At 43.6% G+C, this 21,456-nt stretch overlaps 1 protein-coding gene across 1 annotated transcript in view; it reads right to left on the bottom strand.

Annotated features, from left to right (window-relative positions):
* maml3 (mastermind like transcriptional coactivator 3) overlaps positions 1 to 21,456 on the bottom strand; it is a 136,615-nt gene that overhangs the window by 65,610 nt on the left and 49,549 nt on the right. The window contains exons 2-3 of the mRNA XM_023954746.1: positions 3,557 to 4,291; positions 917 to 1,849 (exon numbers count right to left, since the gene is read on the bottom strand). Coding sequence (XP_023810514.1) covers positions 917 to 1,849; positions 3,557 to 4,291 — 1,668 coding nt within the window. The remainder of the gene's footprint in view (positions 1 to 916; positions 1,850 to 3,556; positions 4,292 to 21,456) is intronic.

Genomic DNA, 21,456 nt, shown 5'->3' with positions numbered 1-21,456 from the left:
AAGACAGACGGGAAGAGATAGGAGAGATCAAGAGAAGTGCTTCATCAATAGGCATCCACACACAATTCCTATTAGCAAACGCACAACATCTGGGGTAATGAGCAACAGCAGAACCACACACATGTGGGTCATCTCACCCACAGGGGTTTTTTATTAAGATACATTCGCCCTTCACTCTGTCCGGTGCATTATTAAAGACACCTGACACCTGGCTGAACCTCTGGAGTGTGCAGAGTGGGCTTTGCCGGTCGCTGGGAAACAAACTGCCTGAGGTGGGCTTTCCGTAATGACAGCAGCTAGCTTGGCTTAGTGGTCCAATCTCAGCCATCAGTCAGCTGTGACAGATTGGGGATATGAGCTAAGGAGCCGTTTAGCTTTTGTGTTTGCCTCCTGTGTGAGTGCATGAGCTTGTGTGTCTGGGGAAGGAGGAGTTGGGGGGGGAGGCTATCAGTGCTGCAAGTGTTGCAGAGACATCAATACACTCTCGACAGGCCATTTTCCTATGCCTACGCCCATATCTGGATTGTTGCTGGGGCAACTACCGCCATTTTACCTTTAGTGGCAGCACCTCTGGAAGACTTTCTGAAAGGACGATCTAGAATTTTTTTTGAGCAACCACTCCAATCCCATTTTACATATAAAATATCAGGACTAAGCGGGTTATGTGTGCTGCATTGTCATTTAGAGAAAACCCCTTCCACTGCACAGTCAGATTTTTGGATTGGATTGTTCTCCTGATGCCCCTGAACCCGGCTCCAGCAAAACCCATTCCATATCCCAACAACACAAAAGGTCGTTACGATGTCCGCAGTGAAATGTCCCTTAACTTGCAACTCAGGTTAAAAACTTGTCTTCTGGAGGTAATGTAACACCAACAGTATCACCACTACAAAAGGACACAAAGCAGTTTCCATACCTGAGCGTGCTGCATGGAGCTGTAGGGTATGGTCTGGTTCATTGGTTTTTGTTTCATCATCATAATCCTCTTGTGGTCCTCACTGGGGTGGGCTGTCTGACCTGGGATTGGCCCCTGTGTCGGGCATGGCCCTGCGCCTTGCCCGCCACCTCCTGCGCCACTCATGTAAGGTGTCATCATAGGGTTCTTGACTTGACTGTTACCCCCCATGGGGGGAGTCATCCTCTGACCCATGTGATCCACCCCACTGCCAGTGAAATGTGTCAGTGGTTTGGTGTTGTTGTACGACAACATGGCTGCCGTTTGCTGCTGCTGCTGCTGCTGCTTGGACAGGGCATTCTGGTTTATGCTGTTAGGCTGTTGTTGACCCATCATACCCATGTGGTTGTGAGGGAGGTAGTTGTTCATGGGTGCTTTTGGCCCATTGTTGGGAGCCATTCCAGACACTAGAGGGCCCTGTGGTGTGTTAAAGGCTTGCGGTGCATACATCATGGGGCTGTTAGGTTTGTCTTGATTAAAGGGACCAGAGTTATAAGGACTCGTTGGAGCACCTGCGGGAGACCAGTTGGCTGCTTGCTGCTGCTTCTGATGTAGCCGTTTAGCACATTGCTGGGCCATTGCCTTTAGCTGCTCTGCTGGAGAAAGTTCAGGTGTCACTGGCCCCACAGGCTGACCTCCGGGGGCAACACTAGCTGCTCCAGGACCAGTGCCTGCTTGATTGACGCCCTGCCCTGGGTTCATCATGAATCCATTCCCAGGCCTCGACACTGCTTGTGTCTGAGCCTGAGTTGGTGTCTGAGGAGAACGAGCAACGCAGTTGTGCAATGGCGAGCCGGAAACCATAGCAACCGCTGGTGACTGCTGCAGAGGTTGCTGAGGAGGTGTTCCATTGGCAGTGGTTGCAAACTGAGGACCGGATGATGATGGTCTCACCTGAAGAAAGATATCACAACACATAGGACGTCACACAAGATATTCCAAAAAATGGACCATAAACCCTTTAATACCAGAGCTTAAGCTTCTGTGTTTACGTTCTCTCGACTACCGTATCTCTTTAACCGTTCAGCAGTTAATGTAATTCCAGCAGATTCTGGAGCGGAGAAAACCAGCTTTGTTTTACCGATGCAAAGTCGATATGCAAAACTGCCTTTTTCCACGTCATAATCTGCATAAATGGTCGTAGAGTTACGGCAGTTCAAAGAGCGTGAGTTATTTAGGCATCACTGACGACATCTCCAGTGTTGAAGGGTCAAGCCCAGCAACAAACAGTAGTCGTGAAACAATGTGAGCAATTAAGGTTGATGGTTAAATTCCTATTTTCAATTCTTCAACTCAAAGAGAAAACATTTTGTCACCTTTCCTAATCTTATTTTGCCTTGTTGCTTATACCCTGGAGTTGGGCAAATAGTGGGGGCAAAAGTTACGAGACACATCACACCTTTCTTACATTTATTTGCCAAAAATGATGTCAAAGTGGAGAAGATAACAATCTTAATACAGAAAAAGCCCCACTGAGGTGCTGCTAATTCAAAACTTAAACTAAAATGTCATCTGTATATATGACCACCTCAATAAAATTAGATTTTGTCCAAGTCTTGTGGCTGACACAACCGTAATGCAGGTGCAAAGGCTGAACACTGTTAAAAGAGTTTCCAGCAGATTCACAAGAACTTTTTAGGTATTAGTTAGCATGTCTGCTAGACCTTTCATGGCAATTCAGGTAGGAATGACTAAAATGAAAAAGTGGCTTTTCCTCTAATAAGGGCATTTAAACAAAAAGTAAGTAAACAGATGTGGAGGAGAGACCTTAAAAATTGCATAGCAAGTTCAGGAAAAGTTTTATTAAAATATTTGAGAAAACTTTAAATGCTAGATCATTTAGGAAGGACAGGAAAAAAGCTCTACAACAAACCAAGAAAATAAAAGAAGTCTTGTAATGGCCAGGAGAAATCAAGTCAAATCAATATTAAAAATTATGGAATCATTGCTTATTATTTCCCATTTGTTTTAAGTAAGCCATAAAATGCTTATTTTACAAAACACTTTCGCATTTAGATTTATTTCTATTACTATTTTGTAGCGCTTGGTATTTTAACTGAAATTCTATATTGATTCAATTTTTTTTTTGTTGTTTGTTTAAAATTCAACTTGATTTGATTTTGGTTTGATTTAGTTTGATTTAATATTCCTCTTTGGTTCAAAATACTTTATACCTGGTTATAAAAAACCGTTTTAACAAAACAAGTGATATAAACACAACAAAGGTTAAACTGATGCTGATTCTTACATCAAGAATGATTTAAAAGCCCTTATGTGCTCAAGAAATTATAATTTTTAAATCGATCAATGGGTTTGATGAATCGATAAAAAAAAACTTTTAAGTAAAGGTTGAATTGATAGATCCTTTTTTATAAACTCAATCTTGCTTTTAGAAATGGTGAGCAACTTTAGATTTAAATAAATCCTATAAATAGATGAGATCTAATTTACTCATTATGTGACTTTTGCAGTAATGTCAATATTAAGATGCATGGAGTTCAACAATTATCCATAGCCTGTGGGATCTCAATCTTACTGTAACTAAAGAAATGTGTTATAACTGATGCCATACAACATCCCACTGACCCATCCCAGACTGACCTGTGGTGAACCAATGGGAACCTGTGAAACTCCCTGTGGAGGCTGAGGGGGAGGTGGGAGTCCGGCTGTCGACGCTGAGCCTCCAGGTGCCGTTGAATTCCCAGTTGGTTCCTGTGGACCCGGTGTTGGATTGTTTGTGGGTCTGCCAAAATCGGCCTCCTTCTTGTCCTCAAAGTCCTCGTTAAAGAGGTCGTGCATGTCGTCCTCCGGAACGGTGTTGGCCAGCTCATCGATCAGCTCCTGCCACTCCTGGTCATTGAGGTTTATATCAGAGAACAGTTTATTCTGATTGGACAGAGACTGGGGGTCAGAGGACTCCATTCCTCCTCCATCATCTAGCGGCTCCTGCTTTAGATCTTTTAGGAGGCCAAAACTGTCCTCCAAGTCCAAGGAGCCGTTCAGCTTCCTGTCTGACAGATGGCTGATGCCGTTCTTTCCCAGCTCGTCTGATGCCCGGCCCGAATGGGTGCCGTTGGTGTTCGTACTGCTGTTTCCAGTTGAAGTGTTGGGCCCGCTGATTAGGGGCTTTATGTCCATTTGATGATGGAGAGGAGAGATGGGTGGCACATTGTTGTTGCTGTTTGGGAGGCCCGTCAGGGAATCCAAACCTCCAGAGCCGTCCTTCCGTACCCGCTTGCTGGTCGGTGAGTAGCTGCCTCCGTCGCAGATGCCGTTCTGCTCTCCGTTCAGGGGTGATCGTGCACTGTCCAGCTTCCTCTTGACGGTCTCCTGGAGCTGCAGGAAAAACAAAAACTGTATAAATGAAAAGTGGAAGCAGGGAAACAGAAACGTCTCTGTCATCTTTAAAGTAATATTGGAGAAAGCACACAAGTATCAGTGAGACAAATGCAAAAATGGTACCAAAAAAATCACATCAACCAAAACCAGCATGTTCTCATACTAGATATAGCCTTTAAAATGTACTAAAGTATATAATAGAAAAATCTCAGTTTATGAGGATAGATAAAACACAGCAAAACGTTATGATACCGGAATCCCATTGACATGGTTCACCTATTAAGTCTGAGCAGCCAACAAACTCTCCTGTGAGCCCCGCTGGCCTGAGCCTCGGCTCTGCTGCAGAACAGATAACGATGGGTTGCTAACAAACACTGGCCGACACACAAATGACCGGCCGAGAGGGTGGGGGAAGTTGAGGTTTGGAAGACGGCAAACAGAATCGGAGACACGGCCGTAGACATGAGACGGCACGAAGAGCAAAATGCCAATGAGGCTTGGATTTTTGCTGATTAAGCGTCAGCTAAAGCATAGTTCTCAAAAAAAGCGCTCAGAAGCTTAAAAGCAGCAGCGCAGTTGTGCTGACAAGAACAATCGGTGTATAATTGTCTGGGGGGAAGGTGGCTTACAGTCTGTGCTCAGTATACATGACGGTGGCTTTCAAACATGAAACTGTGGGGAAGTTCTTCTTGCCCTACTTACGCAAACAAGGTGTACCAACCAATGCATGCACACTGAGATGTTTCCACCACATCTAATCTCTGCACATTACCTCACATGCAGTTTTGGAAAACCAACAAAGGTGTGACTCGTATCTACAGCTAGATCAGGAATCTGCTTAAGCCTCCTTCAGACAGTGGATGGCCGGGTTTAGGTGGATGTTTCTCATGCTTTTCTCAGACAAACCTACCATTAAGGTCTTTTTGGATAAAATCAACTCTTTTGTTATTCTGAAGACTACAGTTCCACACATTTGTGTCAAAACCAGAACCTGGTATAAAAAAAGTCAAGGATTTACAGATCAGTAGCATTTTGAGGGAACCTTAACCATGACTTACGCTAAAAACCGGTGATATCAGTATATGTAACACGAAAAAACTATTTCAAGAGAAAAAATACTGACCATAAATGCAGTTAATTTTCCATTAAATTAAAAACAAAATAAAGTCTTTCATTTCTTCCATTTAATTTAAGCTAGAAACCATTGAACTATTATAAATAGGATGCCAAAATAAGAATGTTTTTTATTTATATGGAAGTTCACAACAGAAGCACATGAGCGTTTCACAAAACATCATCAATTTCTGAACTGAAAGCGCCTTGGACTTCTAAAACCAGGGATGCTTGAAGAAAAAAAGAATTACCGCCTACATCTTGTTTGTTTGACAAGTAAATGATCTGTAAATTGAATGCTCCAGATTTTCTAGCTTTTACATGATTTCATGCTGGTCAGATTTGTGCCACACTGAGTTAATGTGTGGATATACGACGTGGCTCTTAAGAAAGCTATTGTCTCTTTTTCTAATGGAAAAAGCACCAGGATGCTTATCTAGTCAGAGTCTTTTGAATTTTGAATTTGGACGAAAGACCTATAAAAGCAGCAGGATTGACTCTGGTAAACAACACAAACATGCCAAAACTTTATAAGGATTGGGGGGAAAAACAGTTTCTAAACAATTTGGGTTTCTATGCAATTTCTGTTCAATTTAATAAACCATCAGTCTCAATTTTACTCCTAATGAAGTTGGCAGAAAAACAGCAGATGCTATTAAAATGACGAATGGGATGTGGAAACCTCATTTTTGAAAGGTTACCAGAGTACAAAGTTTAAGCTGAAAGCGGAATCAAAGCCAAAAGTTTAAGGTTCACACAAAAATATGATAATTTTGCACAAACATCGCACAACATGGAAATGCGTTTACTTCCACTGTACAAAAGAGAGGATAAAAAAGCTCATTTTCTCTAACAAAAACCAGTTCATAGCGTTTACATTAAAACAGAAACTGTTTTATTTAGTAGTAAGCTGTAATCATGGTTTAAAATGAGCAAGGAAATGATGAAAATCAAGGTTTAAACTGACAAGACATGAGGAAAAAAAACGAGAGTTCACTCGTTACCCTTTCAGCCTGAAATGTTAATCCATTCTTTTCAATGCGCTCATAAACAAAAACAAGAAAAGGTTCACAAATGCATCTTGATTAGGGCCATTCACAAGTCATGTGAAGCTGCACATCTCCTACGGGGAGGCGCTCAGTCGCAGGCTGCAAAATTTTTAGTCAAATCTGAACTCTCGACTGTCACGTGTGACGAAGCCAAACACACACGGACACGTGTATGTGTGCACGCTCTTTGTTATTCAGATGGAACCACTGACAAAATACATTCAGGCCGTCTCCTGACCTGGAGGACAACGCGGCTGGCGGACACACACAACATAACACAACTAACTGTTTTCAGCTTGCTGTCTGAGGGTGTGTGTGTGACGATGATCTGTGCACAGCCTTAAACCGAGTCTGCTTTGCATGTGTGCTGAATTTTGTGCCCTGTTGCAGGACGCCATCTTCAAAGACCCCCTCCAATCGTCTTTTGTCCTTTGCCATGGTGCAATGGTAGAGCGGTCGACCACCGATTGGAAGATCACAGGTTCGGTTCCCGCCCTACGCGCCCATGTGTCGAAGACGCCTTGAGTAAGACCCTGAATCTCCCATTGCTCCTGGTGGTTCCAGGTTGGCGGCAGTGTTCGGCAGCGGAGCCGCCATCGGTGTGTGCATGTGTGCGTGAATGAGAGTACTTTGTGCCTTTAATGAAAGTAGTAAAGAGCTTTATAAGTATACGCCATTTACTAATTTTGTTAAAGCGTTTCGAGTAGTCTTTTAATTATGCGTATGTAGGCCTGCACAATATACCGCAAATTTATCGTTATCGCAATATTCAGCTCTGCAATATGCATATCGCAAAAGACGGCGAATATCGCAATAAATCGCAAACCCAAAATGTGTTAAAACAATCTTCTAGCAGCTCTAAGCATTTAACGAATCAAATAAATCCCTTTATGCTTTGACCAATCAGATGGACGCCTTCCCATTGTTGACCAATCAGATGGAGGCCTATTATGTTAACCCTGGTCCTGAAGAGCCTCAACCCTGCCTGTTTTCCAGCTCTCCTTAACCACCTTGCTGTTGATTGGCTGACTCAAGTGATTTCACATCCTGATTGACTGAACACACCTGATTTTGGTTATCATTATCGAGCAGTCTAGGGGGAATTGGAAAACAGACAGGGTTGAGGCTCTTGAGGACCAGGGTTAGCCACCCTGACGTTTGTCCCCCATGTCGATGAGGGTCATTTGGAGTATAATTTTTAAACTGTTGCAATGAAATGGGAATGATGTTTTTGTTTATTTTTCTATTTGTTTATTTACCGCGAATTTATCGTTATCGCAATATTGATCACTAATATCGCATATCGCAAGTTTTCCTCATATCGTGCAGCCCTATACGTATGCCATTTTTAGCCAAAACCCAAAAATCTGTGTCTTTTCCTAGTTTCTGCAGAGCTGCAGTAGTTTATTAGAAATTCTTAATTGTGTGGGTGGGAATCCTAGCATGGAATAAACCCGCCCTTCCTTTCCAAGCCCATTGCTGAGAGCTCTCTGTTTACACTCGCTCCCGCTAGCTTACAATACCTCACACCCCTAACCTAACATTACCAGTGCTCCAAAAACGGCTGGAGGTGACTGAGAAAGGAGATTGTGGCAGAGCCAAAGCATTTGCTTCGTCACAATAGGGGTCTTTTTCAGGTGTCATTTTTTTCGCCTGCTCCCAATTAACAACAATTTAAACAAAGAAATACTCTGAAACACAATTGTGAGGCTGAATTTTCTTAATAGAAGTCCTCCACCATCAGAAAAATGCCACAAGAACATGTTAAAAGTTTTCATTGGAGCGGGTCTTTAACCTTGTGTGTGTGTGTTTATGTGGTCCAGTAATCAAAGGGTTTAAATAATTCAGATCTCCTGTTTGTAGGTTTATATACGCTATATGGACATGCATGCATACCAGTGTGTGCATTTGTGCGAGTGTGTTTGTGTGCGTTTCAGGCCTTCCCTAAATGCCAGTGACTCACGTTGATAATGACAGACTCGCCTTTCAAAGCCCACCAATAAAAACTCCCATAATTATCCAGGTGGTGTGTGAACTGTGGCACCCTCCCACACAGATGCATGCGCACACTCATGTGGGTTTAAAAAAAACACACACAAAAAAAAACGCACAAACCTGCAAACAACATTATCCATTTAACCCCAGTGATCAAACTCTGAAGGTACAGGCAGAGACAAAGAGAAAAGGCAACCAGGCTGTGGTGGAGGAGAGCCGAGGATTGTGGTTGAGTCTGCTTCCTGCTGTGAGAGTCTGCATGCCCCAGCCTGAGGGAACGTGACAGGATGAACGTCAAACCTGTGCGCGCTCTGCCAAAATACCCGACATGAACTCCAGTAAATGAATCTTTTGTATCTTTTAGTGCAATTAGGAGCCTCATTACTCCTCTAAGTTGCAGCGATTTGCTCTCTGCGTGTTGCAAGTAGAAACTGGTACTCTTTTTTTTTTTTTTTTTAAATGTTTCATCAGGTAAATACCCCTGACCGCCAGTGAACCGAGGTGAGGATGTTAGTGCATTTGAGAGGCAAGAGTGAGAATTTAACGGTGCTCTAATCAAGCCGGACCGCTAGAGGAGAAAAAGAGCATCGCGGTAAAAGCCACGAGGAGGAAAGTAAGAGAGCAGAGACAGCGGCGAGCGCCGCTCTGTGTTTTCTTTGACACAAACACCTGCCGACTGCTCCTCTGCCTGCTGCCGCGCCACGCAGACGACGACCAAGACGCACAAAGGTGGAGCGGAGACGACGCTCGCACAAAGAATGGGGGGATTTATGTGACGGCAGATGGTCTTTTTTCCTCAGAGTGAAGGAGCAACCAGAACATGATGTGGAGCTAGAGGAGGGGGGGGGGGGGGGGGGTGAGGTGGCTAGATGGAGAGGCATAGCATGCCAGATGACAGCAGGGAGCAAACGATGAGAGGGTGATCAGAGAGGGAGAGGGAGGAGAGAGATGGAGCCACGAAGGTGCTGTTGTTATAGCAACCTGCTGCTCTGGTGCTTTGTGCACTGCATCCTCCTCCTCCTCCTTCCTCCTCCTCCTCCTCCTCTGTCTCTTACTCTCCAGCACTCTGACTTCACTTCCCTCCTTGTCTACCTCTACGTCTCCTCGCCTCTCCTTCCTTTTTGCTTCAGTCGGAAGAGGTTGAGCAACCATTAAAACCGTACAGTTTTCAAACATTTTTTTTTTTCATCTTCAAGGTTTGATGCATCCTGCAGACGTGTTCACATCCCTGAATATAGAATTTAGGGCAAAAACCCTCCAAAAGCTGAACAATACAAGTAGTGTCCAGCAGCAGCTTCATCACGTTTCCTCAACTCATTCCTTTTTTTTCACTTATTGCTCCATTTTCAGGCTGTGACCTTCTTGAACTGAAGGTCAGGGTGTGATATGATTCAAACACAACAGGAAGGTTCGCAGAAGTCTTTGGATCATTCCATCACTGGATTTTCCCGCTTCCCAGCAGCTGTAGAGTATTATAGATGATACTGAGTTTTGGGAAAGACATACTTTTAAATAAAAAAGAACCTTTTTAAATCTGATTGGCATCAATATCTAAGTCAGACTTGCTTGTTTTATGGCTTTCCCCTTCAGGATTGATATCAAATCAGTTCAGGTTGGCACATTGTTTTGCACATTTGTATATTGTGCTCGTTTTTTTTAATTGTTTTGGTCAAAACAAGCAGCGGTTTAAACCTACATGATGTCCAGGTGCTTCAATTCTCCCTTAAAAATACCATTTGAAAGTAAAACAAACCAAGAAATAAATGAGTAAAATTAATATTGTTATCCTATCTTAATGCGTCAATCCTATTTTGCTGGTCTAAAAATGCCCAAAGAAATGCCAAGAAGGTCAAAAGTGACATCAAACCGTCGGTTTATGCTTTGCTCACAACTGCCTCTATGGTTGTAAAAAGATGGGCAACCTGTACAGGGTAAGTAAATAGTCTGCATAAAATATCAAGGTTGTAAACCGCTTGATCAGCCTGTAGAGCATCGCCTGTACGCCAAAAGTGAGTGAAACTTCCATTAGCCTTACGAGTACGTCATGACACACCTACAATTGTGCGGAAACTGCACAACACATCCGGAGTGAGTCCGCTTAAGGGGCCAAAAACCTGTAGCAGCCGTACAGGTCATGTGACATGGTGCATGGGACTTAGGCTTTAGTTCATCTGTGCAAGAGCTTTTTCATTGATGCTGCAAAAGAACAGTCAAACTTCAGCTGTCTGGGGGTCTGAGTCTTTATTGGGAGAATGAAAAAAAAAAAGACCAGTACTCTAAAGCTTTAGAGTCAAAAAAGCTTATCCGGATGATTAACAATCATAGCTGTTAAGGAATCCGTGCCTTTTGCATTACTGCCATATTTGGACCCAAGCATCTTAAGACAGAAAGACTTTGAGAACGTGTACCGACATGGTTAGGGTCTTAGTTACAACTGCCCTTACAGGGGGGGATACGGGCTGTCTGCGGGGGAAACATGGGCAAACCTGGATGGGGAACGCAGGTAGCCCTATCAATATCATAGACCGCTCGGTGAGCACAGTCTGACATAAGCTTTACAAATATTTAGCGATACACTCACCACCAATTGTAGTTCCATTTTCATGACGTCTCTTAAGGTGGCCACAAAGGGAACGGTAAGAAAAAACTGTGCTCCCCTTAACCCCTTGTGCTATCTTAGATGACCCCACCCTTACATTGACGTGTTCTCCCTACCATGACAAAGGTGGATAAAGGTGGAAAGATTTCATGTAATCCATGGACACCAGTGAAGATCACAAATCATTGAAGAAAAAAGGGTCAGCGCACTGTCTAGTGGGTCTAGATGACCCAACTCCCAACGTTAAAGTGCCTAGGATAGCACAATGGTTAAAGATGCAGCCACTCCTCTCTATTATCCTCCACCAGTCAAGACAACCCAAAAAACCTGCAGTACCCCTTACGGGTCAAGCCCCCTGTAAGGGTGCATGTGGCTAAGGTTTAACAAATACAAGGAAAACGGAGAAAAAGATGATGTTACAATCACTCAGCTTAAGAGTGGAGACAACAGGCAGATGTGTTTGTGTAGGACAGACAGACAAACACTTTTAAGGTCAAATTCAGCGAACCTAAACTCTCAGAGTTGAGCTGTTTAGCCCACTAACCGTGTACATCTGTAAACAAACTCAGGAGCAGCAGATCCTGTCAGTTTTTCCAAATGCTTTTTGTATTTCATCACCGCAGGGTGGGCATTACTTCAAAAGTCATGCATCCTTTTCACTTAAACACATTCTCACACGCAGACAGACACAGATATCAGTCGTGGTTTAAACTTCATTTGGTGCGAGCCAACGTGCGCCATACTTTTGTGCAAATCCGTGTGTGCGTGGCTGTTGCTGGTCTGGCCCACTCGACTGTGAAATGAGTCAATTATATCAAACAAGTCTTTAATAAGTAAATGTGTTTGCCACTCTGTGAGAGTGACTGAGCATATGAGGGATGATGGTGATGGGGCTAAAAGCTTCAGTTTGTAACCACCCACTTAGACCCATATTCAGTCTGTAATTGACGCTGAACAGTTAGAACCTTTTACCTAAGAGGGCAGGTGTTTCTTGAAATAATAAAGTTTGGATCATTTTTGAAACGTTTCTGAAGGTTTGCAGCGGATTTAGCTTTTGAAGTTGGGATTGGGCGGTCTTGGTGCAACCAATGAACGAGGTGCAGAGGGTCCCACCCTGCCCGCCCATGTGTCAAAGTGTCCTTGGGCCAGACCGTGAACCCTACATTGCTACTGATGGTTTGGGTTGGCGCCATCTGTGTGTGAATGTGTGTGTGCGTGGGTGAAGGGGACTGTGACTGTAAAGCGCTTTGGACCTTCAAAAAAGACAGAAAAGCATTGCAGACGTATAAATTATACTTATATTTTCTCCTTTTACCAATTATTTGTCCTAAATGTTTATATATTTATAGCTTAACGGACGAGACTGTCAGTCTGTCCTTTAGTTCAAGGACAGCGGCTAAAGCCCACGTCAGCAAACATCCATCCTGCTGAAGTATCCTTGAGCAAGTCAGGGAGACCAGAAACACTGGTGTGGTGGAAATAACCGGGTTCAGTTCCTCGTTCTAAGGCTAACAGAGCTTAAAGACCCACTCTTATCATCTTTTAAGCTATTTGCAAAAAGTTGCTGAGAGCTCGAAGCGGGGAGCTTCTACGCAACAAATACGCATTTTTTCATCTGCTCCTGATTCACAATTATTTGAATAACTGAATATGCAATTATGAGCTTAATTTTCTTAATGTATGTCCTCCATCATTAAAAAAAAAATGCCACAAGAAAATGCTTTTTCATCAGAGTGGGTCTTTAACCCATGTGCTATCTTGTGGGGTCCAGATGACCCCACCCTTACATTGACGTGTCATTCCTACCATGACAAAGGTAGATAAAAGTGGAAACATTTCATGTAATCCATGGACACCATCACAAATCATTGAAGAAAAAAAGGTTCAGCGCACTGTCTAGTGGGTCTAGATGACCCAACTCCCAATGTTAAAGTGCCTAGGATAGCACAAGGGTTAAAAAACAAATGTAGGTCTTATTCAGGTCATTAAATGGCAAAATGAAGGTTCAGGTCTTTAATTTCACTGGCAGAACAAAACTATTTTATTCTATACAAATCCTAATACATTTTTCTCAGCATTTCTTCTCCTTTTTTCCTTAACCTGTGAGGGACACTACATATATGTACATGTCTTTAAACTCTTCCCAAACCTTAGGAAAGAGCAGACAGAATGCAGCTAGTTGTAATTCACAATTTGTGTCACTGAATGTCACTCGATCCCGGAGGACGAACCTCAACAAGGAAGAGTCTCCAGCTTTTTTATGTAAAGTAACAGGAGGTTAACTTCTGCACAGACTGGAGTGTGAGAGAAAACAGCTGCCAACATCTTCACCTTCATCACACACCAGTACAAAGAATCAGATCAGGGCACAAAAAAAAAATCTCATCAGAGACAAAATATCTGTTGAAACGTTCTTCCTGTGGATGGAACTTCCTCGCTTCTCCAGAGCGGATTTCAGAAATCTGAGCAATAAATGAACAGAATACAAAACAAAGCGTCTGCACAAGTGAAGGACAGAAAACTCCAAGTGACAAGAGGAAGGTGCAAACAAAGAAACATTTGGCCGTCGTCCCAGAGAAGGGTGTATGTGTGAGAAAGCGCCTGCCAGTCTGCCTCTTGTACACAGGGGGCCTGTACACGCCTGATTTGAATACACACACACACACACACACACACACACTTTTTATCCTCACAGCAGTCACACCTTAATGTTTTTTTTTTTAAATGAATCTCCTTCTGGTTTAAATTTAGTTTGTTTTGTGTCTGAATGTGTTGTAATTTCTCCTTTTTTTGTGGTGCAGGATCATGACTTTGAGTGAGAAGAACCGATTTAAGAGTTTCAAACTAGTGAGTGAACTCTTTCGTCCGTGCCATGCATGCGTGTGCACAAAAGTGTGAGCGTGGACGTGTCATCAGCACTTTCAAAGCTGCTGATCTGACATAAAAAAGCCAGTAACTGGAGGACCCCCCCCCCATCCCATCCCATCCATCCCCGACCTCCTGACTCCATAACATGGACTTTAATATGCATGCCTGTTTGTCTAAGGAGGAGGAGGAAGAGGAGGAGGAGGAGGAGGAGGAGGAGGGGACGGCTGAGGAGCGGTGTGCGCTGTTTAACAGACACTTTTACAAACCATCAGAATTAAACGTGGAACTAATTATCTGCCGGGTCAAGGGCAGGGTGCGCGAGCGTCTGCGCGCTTCCGTTTAGGAGATAAAGTGAGTTGGAAAGGAGGCGAAGCGCAGAGAAAACGAGGGGATGGGAGACGGATGGAGGGGGGGGGGGGGGGGGGAACGGAATGTGTTTGTGTGTGGTTTCTGGCTGAGCTGCTCCTCTCTATTTATAGAGCTGCGGCTCCTTCCTGTTTCTGGAGCTGTACCATCGCGCCGGGGGTGGGTGGGTGGCGGCAGGGAGGACGGAGAGGCGGGGGAAGGGAGGGAAAGGTGAGGAGAAGGAGGAAGCGCGAGTGGGTGTGGAGAGTGGTCGTGTTGGAGTCTTTAGTAAATCAACAGATCCACCCCCTCTCTTTTTCTGTTCCTCTCCATCACTCTCTTTCTTTCTTTCTCCTCCTCCTCCTCCTCCTCCTCCCCCCGCCCTCCCTCCCTCCCTCCCTCCCCAGCACAGGCTCCGCCGCCGGCAGTTACAAACCCAGCTACGGACTAAAGAGGAGAAGCAGACAGAATCACACGGATGCAAAGGGCTTCAATTGGGGGGGGTTGAAGCGGTCCTTCTCGCTTAGGGATTTCAGACCGGCTTCACACAGGTAAACAACCGCTGAGCTGTTACAAAAACTCAATTTAAAGGGAATTTACGCTCACTGGCCGCTTTATCAGGACTGCCCAACTGAGTTGTGGGTGGAACCGTTGGCGCGGAGCGACCCCGCCCCCTTTCCCGTCACCCATAACGGAGCTATCTGTTCAAACGCTCTCCGGCTAGCTTACAGCCCCCAGCCTAACATTACAGGTGCAACAGAAATGGCGACGTGGTATTATCACACAGTTGCTGCACATTTATGATGCCGATCTCCCGTCCCACTACATCCCAAAGGTGCCTTGTTGGGTTGAGGTCTGGCGGCTGTGGAGGTCATTTGTTCAAGAACCGAGTCTGAGATGATTCCAGCTTTATGACATTTGTGACTTTATGACGGTTAAAAAAAACTTTCCTGCTGGAAGCAGCCATCAGAAGTCAGGGGATGGATGTGGTCAGCAACCATACTCAGGTAGGCTGTGGCGCTGGAACCATGCTTGATTGGTACTAAGGGGCCCAAAGTGTGTCAAGAAAAGATCCCCCACACCATGATACCACCACCACCAGCCAGAACCCCTGATACAAAGCAGGATGGAACCATGCTTTCATGTTGTTTACACCAACTTCTTACCCTACCACCCAAATGGCGTAACAGAAATGGAGACTCATCAGACCAGGCTATGTTTTTCCAATCTTCTATTGTCCATTTTTGGTGAATCTGTGGGAATTGTTGCCTCAATGTCCTGTTCTTAGCCGACAGGAGTGGCACCCGGTGTGGTCTTCTGCTGCTGTGGTCCATTTGTCTCAAAGTACCAGAAACCGTTTTGAATCAGTTAACTGTGTTGTCATCTGTATAGTGTTACCAGATTTTCTATCTTTTTGTGATTCCTGCTGTACCACAATGTCAGTGTTTATAAGCGTAAATGGGCAGTCCAAAAAACAAAACAAAAGAAAGCAAACCCCAAAGAAACGGAAAGGCTGAAGGTCCACTCCGAAATGGAAATGAGAAATCACAAAAACCGGCTGCTGATAAACTTAATTCTTAAAATGGCATAGTGACAAACTCATTTAAAACAGAACTAAATAAAAAAAACAAAAAACATTCCAAGTAAATGCAAAAAGCAGACAAAAATTACCGTTAAAGATTATTGTGTTCAGTATTCTTCTAGTTGAATAGTAGATATCTCAAACACGGCGAGATTTACAAATTTCAGATAAAAGTGGTGGAACTTTTGGGACAAACAAAGCTAATTCAATAAACTTGTTCGACCACCTTAAACACAAATAAATCCCAAAGAAAAACACAACGGTTTATGCAGCTCAAAAAACACTGAAATGAGTCCGAGTGAGATGACGGCTGACTTTCTTGCTACTTTAACACAGCTTTTATGTTTTGTTTCAAAGGGTTACAGCGTTTTTAACGACATTAAAAAGCAAATTTTCTTCAATATTCTTACAATTCATTCTCAAGTGGACGTTAATAAAAACATTTCACTGTAACTGAATGTAATCCAGCAAAGCTAACAAACCATGGTAGCATGAAAAGGTGTTTGCATTTTTTAAAGCAAGGGAAATCAGCGATTGAGAGAAGACTTTGGAATGTGGTCATAAAATGAGACTTTTGGAAGGTTACTTTAATCCTGTGGACCCGCTTTGAGGTTTGAAAGGATGGGCAGTGGTAGGACAGTGTACACTTTCATAGGAATTTGGTTTGCTTTCACACACGCCATCTCTAGAAGTAAAGGAAAAAAAGAACCACACTCCACGAAAGTAATAGGTCTAAACAATGCTCACTTGGTGGAAGCTCTGCCTAAAAAGACCTCTAGTCCTCCGTATCACTGTAATAAGCGCTGCCACTTCCTCACTACAATGTTCACCTCGTTTTTATGTACTTTACTGTGATTCCCACTGTGAACACTTTTAAACCATCGCTCATAACACACAGTGCTTACGTCATTTACTCCATGCAGCCCACTTTTGCACTGCGGTTCAAATGGATCAAAACCTGCTGAAAACCAGACTTGCCCATATAAACCTGAAAGGGTAAAGAATGGAAGAACAGAAAAGCACAGACGTCACGTCTAAAATCATGTTTTTTGGTGTTTTCAACATTTTCTGATAGTATTTTTCTGATGATAAAAGGACATGGACAAAAACTAAGCTTTAAATGACATTTCTGAGTATTTCTTTATTCAAATCGTTGTGAATCAGGAGAAGACCAAAAAAAAAGCTGTTTGAAAAAGATTGTATTTGTGACGTAGATAATATGCTGCTCTGCTTCATTCTGGTGCAAACACTTGCAGACAAATAGATCCATGTAGGTTTTCATTTTCCTCGTGTAAACAGAGAGTGTAAACAAAGGTATTATGGGAAATAAGCAGAGGGTTACTCCTGCACCACAAGTCCCACCCATTGGGCTGCACCCTTTGGATGAAAACTCGCAATATGCGATATTAATGGTCAATATTGCGATGACGATATAACTTGCGATACATGAATGGATTTATTTTATTGGTTAAATACTTCAAGCCGCCATAAGATTGTTTTGGCACATTTAGGGTAATTTTTTTTACACATTTAGGGTAAATTTGCAATTTTCTCAGTCTTTTGCGATATACGATTTGCACTGCTTGATATTGCGATAATGATAAATCTGTGATTTATTGTGCCGGCGTACCCACCCACAATAATTTGCTGATGAGCTACTCCCGCTCTGCAGAAACTATGTCCTAGAAAATGACAGTTTTTTTTAAAAATTTGGGCTAAAAACAGCATAATCATAATCAAAGGACCACTGGAGTGGGTCTTTAAAGGCACATGGTAGTCGACAACCTATTGTGGGTCATTTGTCTTTGGAAAGGAAGATGGTGCAATAAGAAATGCACATCTGGGAGGATCTGGAACATCTGGAATCCCTGGCTTTGGGATTGTAAAGTAGAACCCAGACTTGATTGAGAATCCAACCTCTGCATAGCAAATAAAACATTTCTATGTACAGCGTTAGCGTTACGGTTGCATCTTTGGCTGATAACTTAAAATCCGTTCCCCGGACAGAAAACACCAAGTCTCTAAATTTTGCTTTTCCTTTGAAATGAATCATACAACAACAAAGCAGATCCCAGCGCAGAGGACATCAGAAACATGACTGCAGGAAACATGTGAGGAAAAGTGAAGGAAAGAGTGAGTAAAGGAGGAGGGGGTACTCCTGACTTTTTGTCCAGATGGTCACCAGGAGGGGCCCGGCAGCTGTGTGTATGTGACATATACGGCTTTCATTACGTGCAAAAAGAAAGGACGGCACCAGAGTCGGTCCAGCACCTGTGTTTTGCGCCACCGGACGACAAAAGGCTGAGCACGGGAGCGTGGCTCAACCCAACATGGCCAAGATCACAACCCCCGGGGACAAAGGAGGCAAAAGAGAAGATGTGGGAAAGGATTGCATATGTTGATTTAAAGACTTAACACGGCTTGTGTGCGTCTGTGGGTTTCACCGGGATCTTTCTGATTGGCTCGCTCGGGCAACGTGCCACATGAGCACAAGCTTGATTGGCTGCATCAAACCCAGTCGACTTCTGCCGCTGCCAGAGCCTGTCGTGAGGGCAGACTGGTGCACGCACACACACAAACATACAGATTTATGGATGCTCTTGTGGCAGAAACGACAGGTTTTTTTTCCCCATTTTTCACTGCTTTCTACTCGGTTGCCTCTGAGCAGTGGGGGGAAATGAGGGCGAAGGGACTACAGAGAGGCTGCTATGGTAACAGATCGTCGTGGCAGCAAGTGGAGGGGCCTGATGGCTACTTGGCAGCAACACCAGAATGTCACTGGCTGCAAGTACACATCAGCGTGGAAGGGTGTGAGTTATGGATGCGTGTCTGTTGGTCAGAGGACATGTTGAGCCTCTCTGGAATGAACCCAGCGGGCTGTGCGTGCACGTTCTGCGCTCCAGATGTCCCTGGACGGACAGATTGAAGGTGGTCGGCAGCGTATCCCACTAGCTCGAGTCATGACACCCGTCTCCTCACTCAACGCCTGAATATCCTGAGCCCTTTCACACCGAAACCGTTTCCTGTGGTCGGACGGATCAGCTGATCCACTGGGCTCCTCATTTCCACGGCGATGCATTCCTGCCGCGACGCCAGCAGGATGCCGTTTACATGAAACGCATCCTCTCTTCCTGGCCATCTCCACCTTCTCCTCTCTGTCACTTTCTGTCTGCATAACTAGGTCATGCAGTGGGAGACTGTTCCCGTCTCGCCGCTGCAACTCTGTGTGTGTAAGCACAGATTTACGTTGCCTGAACATGCGTCTCTACATCTGGAAAAAAAAAGCAACAGAGTCCACATGTGTGGAGTGTTTGCTTCGTCAGCTTTGTACAGTGTGAGTGCTGACAATGAGTTGCAGAGATACACCACAGATGATCCTGCAGGTGACATTAAATTCTCTCTAAAAAAAAAAAAAAAAAAGGACATGTGGAGGTCACGTGAGACGGAAGGGCGAGCTCCATCTCTTTGCTCGTGCTTTTGTTACCGGAAAACTCAGACGAGTTTTCTTAACATCTCAGTCAACAGCCAAACAGAAAACAGAAGTGAGAGGCCTTTTAAAGGAAGAGGGAAGGTGTGTGTGCTGAACTAGAACTTAAAAAGATTCTCCTTTTTTCAGTGTGAGCGACATTTACCTGACAGATCCAGTTTGTTCGTGCGAATGAGGAGTCTTCCTCAAACAATAAAATGAATGGATCAAATTTACCTGCAAATTCTTCATTGGCTGCCTGTTAAAATGAGAATATATCTCGTAGTTCTTTTACTAACATCTAAAGCGTTCAACAGAAAATCTCCATCTTATCTCAAAGACCTCTCAGTTCTATATTTTCCAAACAGAACACTTTGTTCTCTATGTATAAGATTTCTGGCTGTTCCCAGAATTTCCTAAGATTATATGAGGGCCAGAGCCTGCAGCTATCAGGCTCCTCTTTGGTGGAACCAACGCTCTGTATCAGCATGGGAGGCAGACAACATCTCTCACTTTTAGGATGGACTTTGACTGAAAGACTGGAGTGAGTGAGTGTCACATCACCCACGAAAGATGGCTAACTTCTGGCTCCAACCAAATAAAGCCAATTCAGTCGCCGCTGTTTCAAGAGCCAGAAATCATCAGTATTAGTAAGCGGTGACTGGTCCGAGTTGGTCTGAGTCAACGTTTCTATGGCCACCACTAGTGCTAATCAGGAGTGAACTTGCTGGAAGTCCACACCCCTAAGACTTGAAGATGACCTGGTGAAGTCTGCTGTCATTGGCTACACGAAATCTGTCAAACATTTCGAATGTTGGAATAGAATGGCTGAGTAATAGCTGTTTATTTCTCAATGGAAGTCTATGGGATTTTGGCTATTTGGAACCGGTGGGCACTTCCTGTTTGGTGCACGAGGGGGAGAAGTCACTCAGTCCAAATTTCATCTACAGTCACTAGTATGGCTCTGACTTCCTTTTTGAAGAAATTTGTTAAACTCAGCGTAGATGAGCCATACCTCCAGGGGGTCATTGTAGATGCACAGGGCATTTTCCTCAACACCATTACAGCTACTCTCTTTTTTACCCATGAATCATTGCTTCGGTTGATAACTAATTAATCTATAACAGATGTTACAGTGTTTGTACGATTGTCACATAGTTCCTCTTACTTCTTCAATTATTTTTGTATCATTAGTCAGTCTTATTCAATAGTCGTCTCAATGGGCTTTATACCTGTAAGTGTATGATAAACACGAGTCATGAAGAACATAAAGTCATACAATTCAATAGGTAATGGCTAAACTAAATGAAACAGACTAAACTAAACCCGGCATCCCTGCCCTTAGCCCCTCCTTCCCGGTAAGGAAAAACTCCTTAAAAACATGGATTCTGGAAAAAAAGAAGAAACCTCAGAGATGTCCACATGAAGGAGAGATCCTCCCCCAGGACGGACAGGCGATGTACCAGAACTCTTAGAGAAGAATTAGCGTATCTAACTTTACAACTACATGTTTAAATAGTCCATCAGACTAGGAGTTGGGGGGGCGGCTTGGAGCGCTAGACAAGCCAGAGGTAGGGTTCACAGCCAATTACAAAGTTATCTATATTATAACAGTCTTAAATGACTAACAGTGTTGTTTTATTCTTAATATAATGTCTCAATAGCCCTGTAACGCACTAGTTACTTGTTTGGAGTGTAACCTGTCCTTGCCAAACAGCAGCAGGGATAGGCTCCAGCAACCTGCTGACTTCAAGAAGATGAAAGGATAGATGTCTCCATAACACACTTGATTGCAAATGCATATTGGTAAGTAAAACAGGATGAATTGACATTTTAAATGTTTACATTCATTTAAAACGTTTTGCAAAAAACGTAGTTTTCTATTTTTGTGAGTTTTTCTCTTTCTTTTTTTGGACGAATATATTTCGTCAACAGGCGTAACGTAATAGTTTTAATTCTACCAATGACAGACACGGTGGTTGTCCATTCTGGTACCATATCTAATAAATGTCATCCTAATCCCTCTAACAACGGACTTTCTGTCTGGTCGCTTTTACTGTAATTTTCACAAATGATTGCAACCTTCATTTTCCAGTCGTTACTTTGACTTTGATGTTGAGGTTTCGGCTATTTGCAAGTCTAATG

The sequence above is a fragment of the Oryzias latipes genome, chromosome 1 (assembly GCF_002234675.1).
Source record: "Oryzias latipes chromosome 1, ASM223467v1".
Taxonomy (NCBI): domain Eukaryota; kingdom Metazoa; phylum Chordata; class Actinopteri; order Beloniformes; family Adrianichthyidae; genus Oryzias; species Oryzias latipes.
The sequence above is the reverse complement of the archived record's forward strand: the minus strand, read 5'-3'. Positions and strand labels throughout refer to the sequence as shown.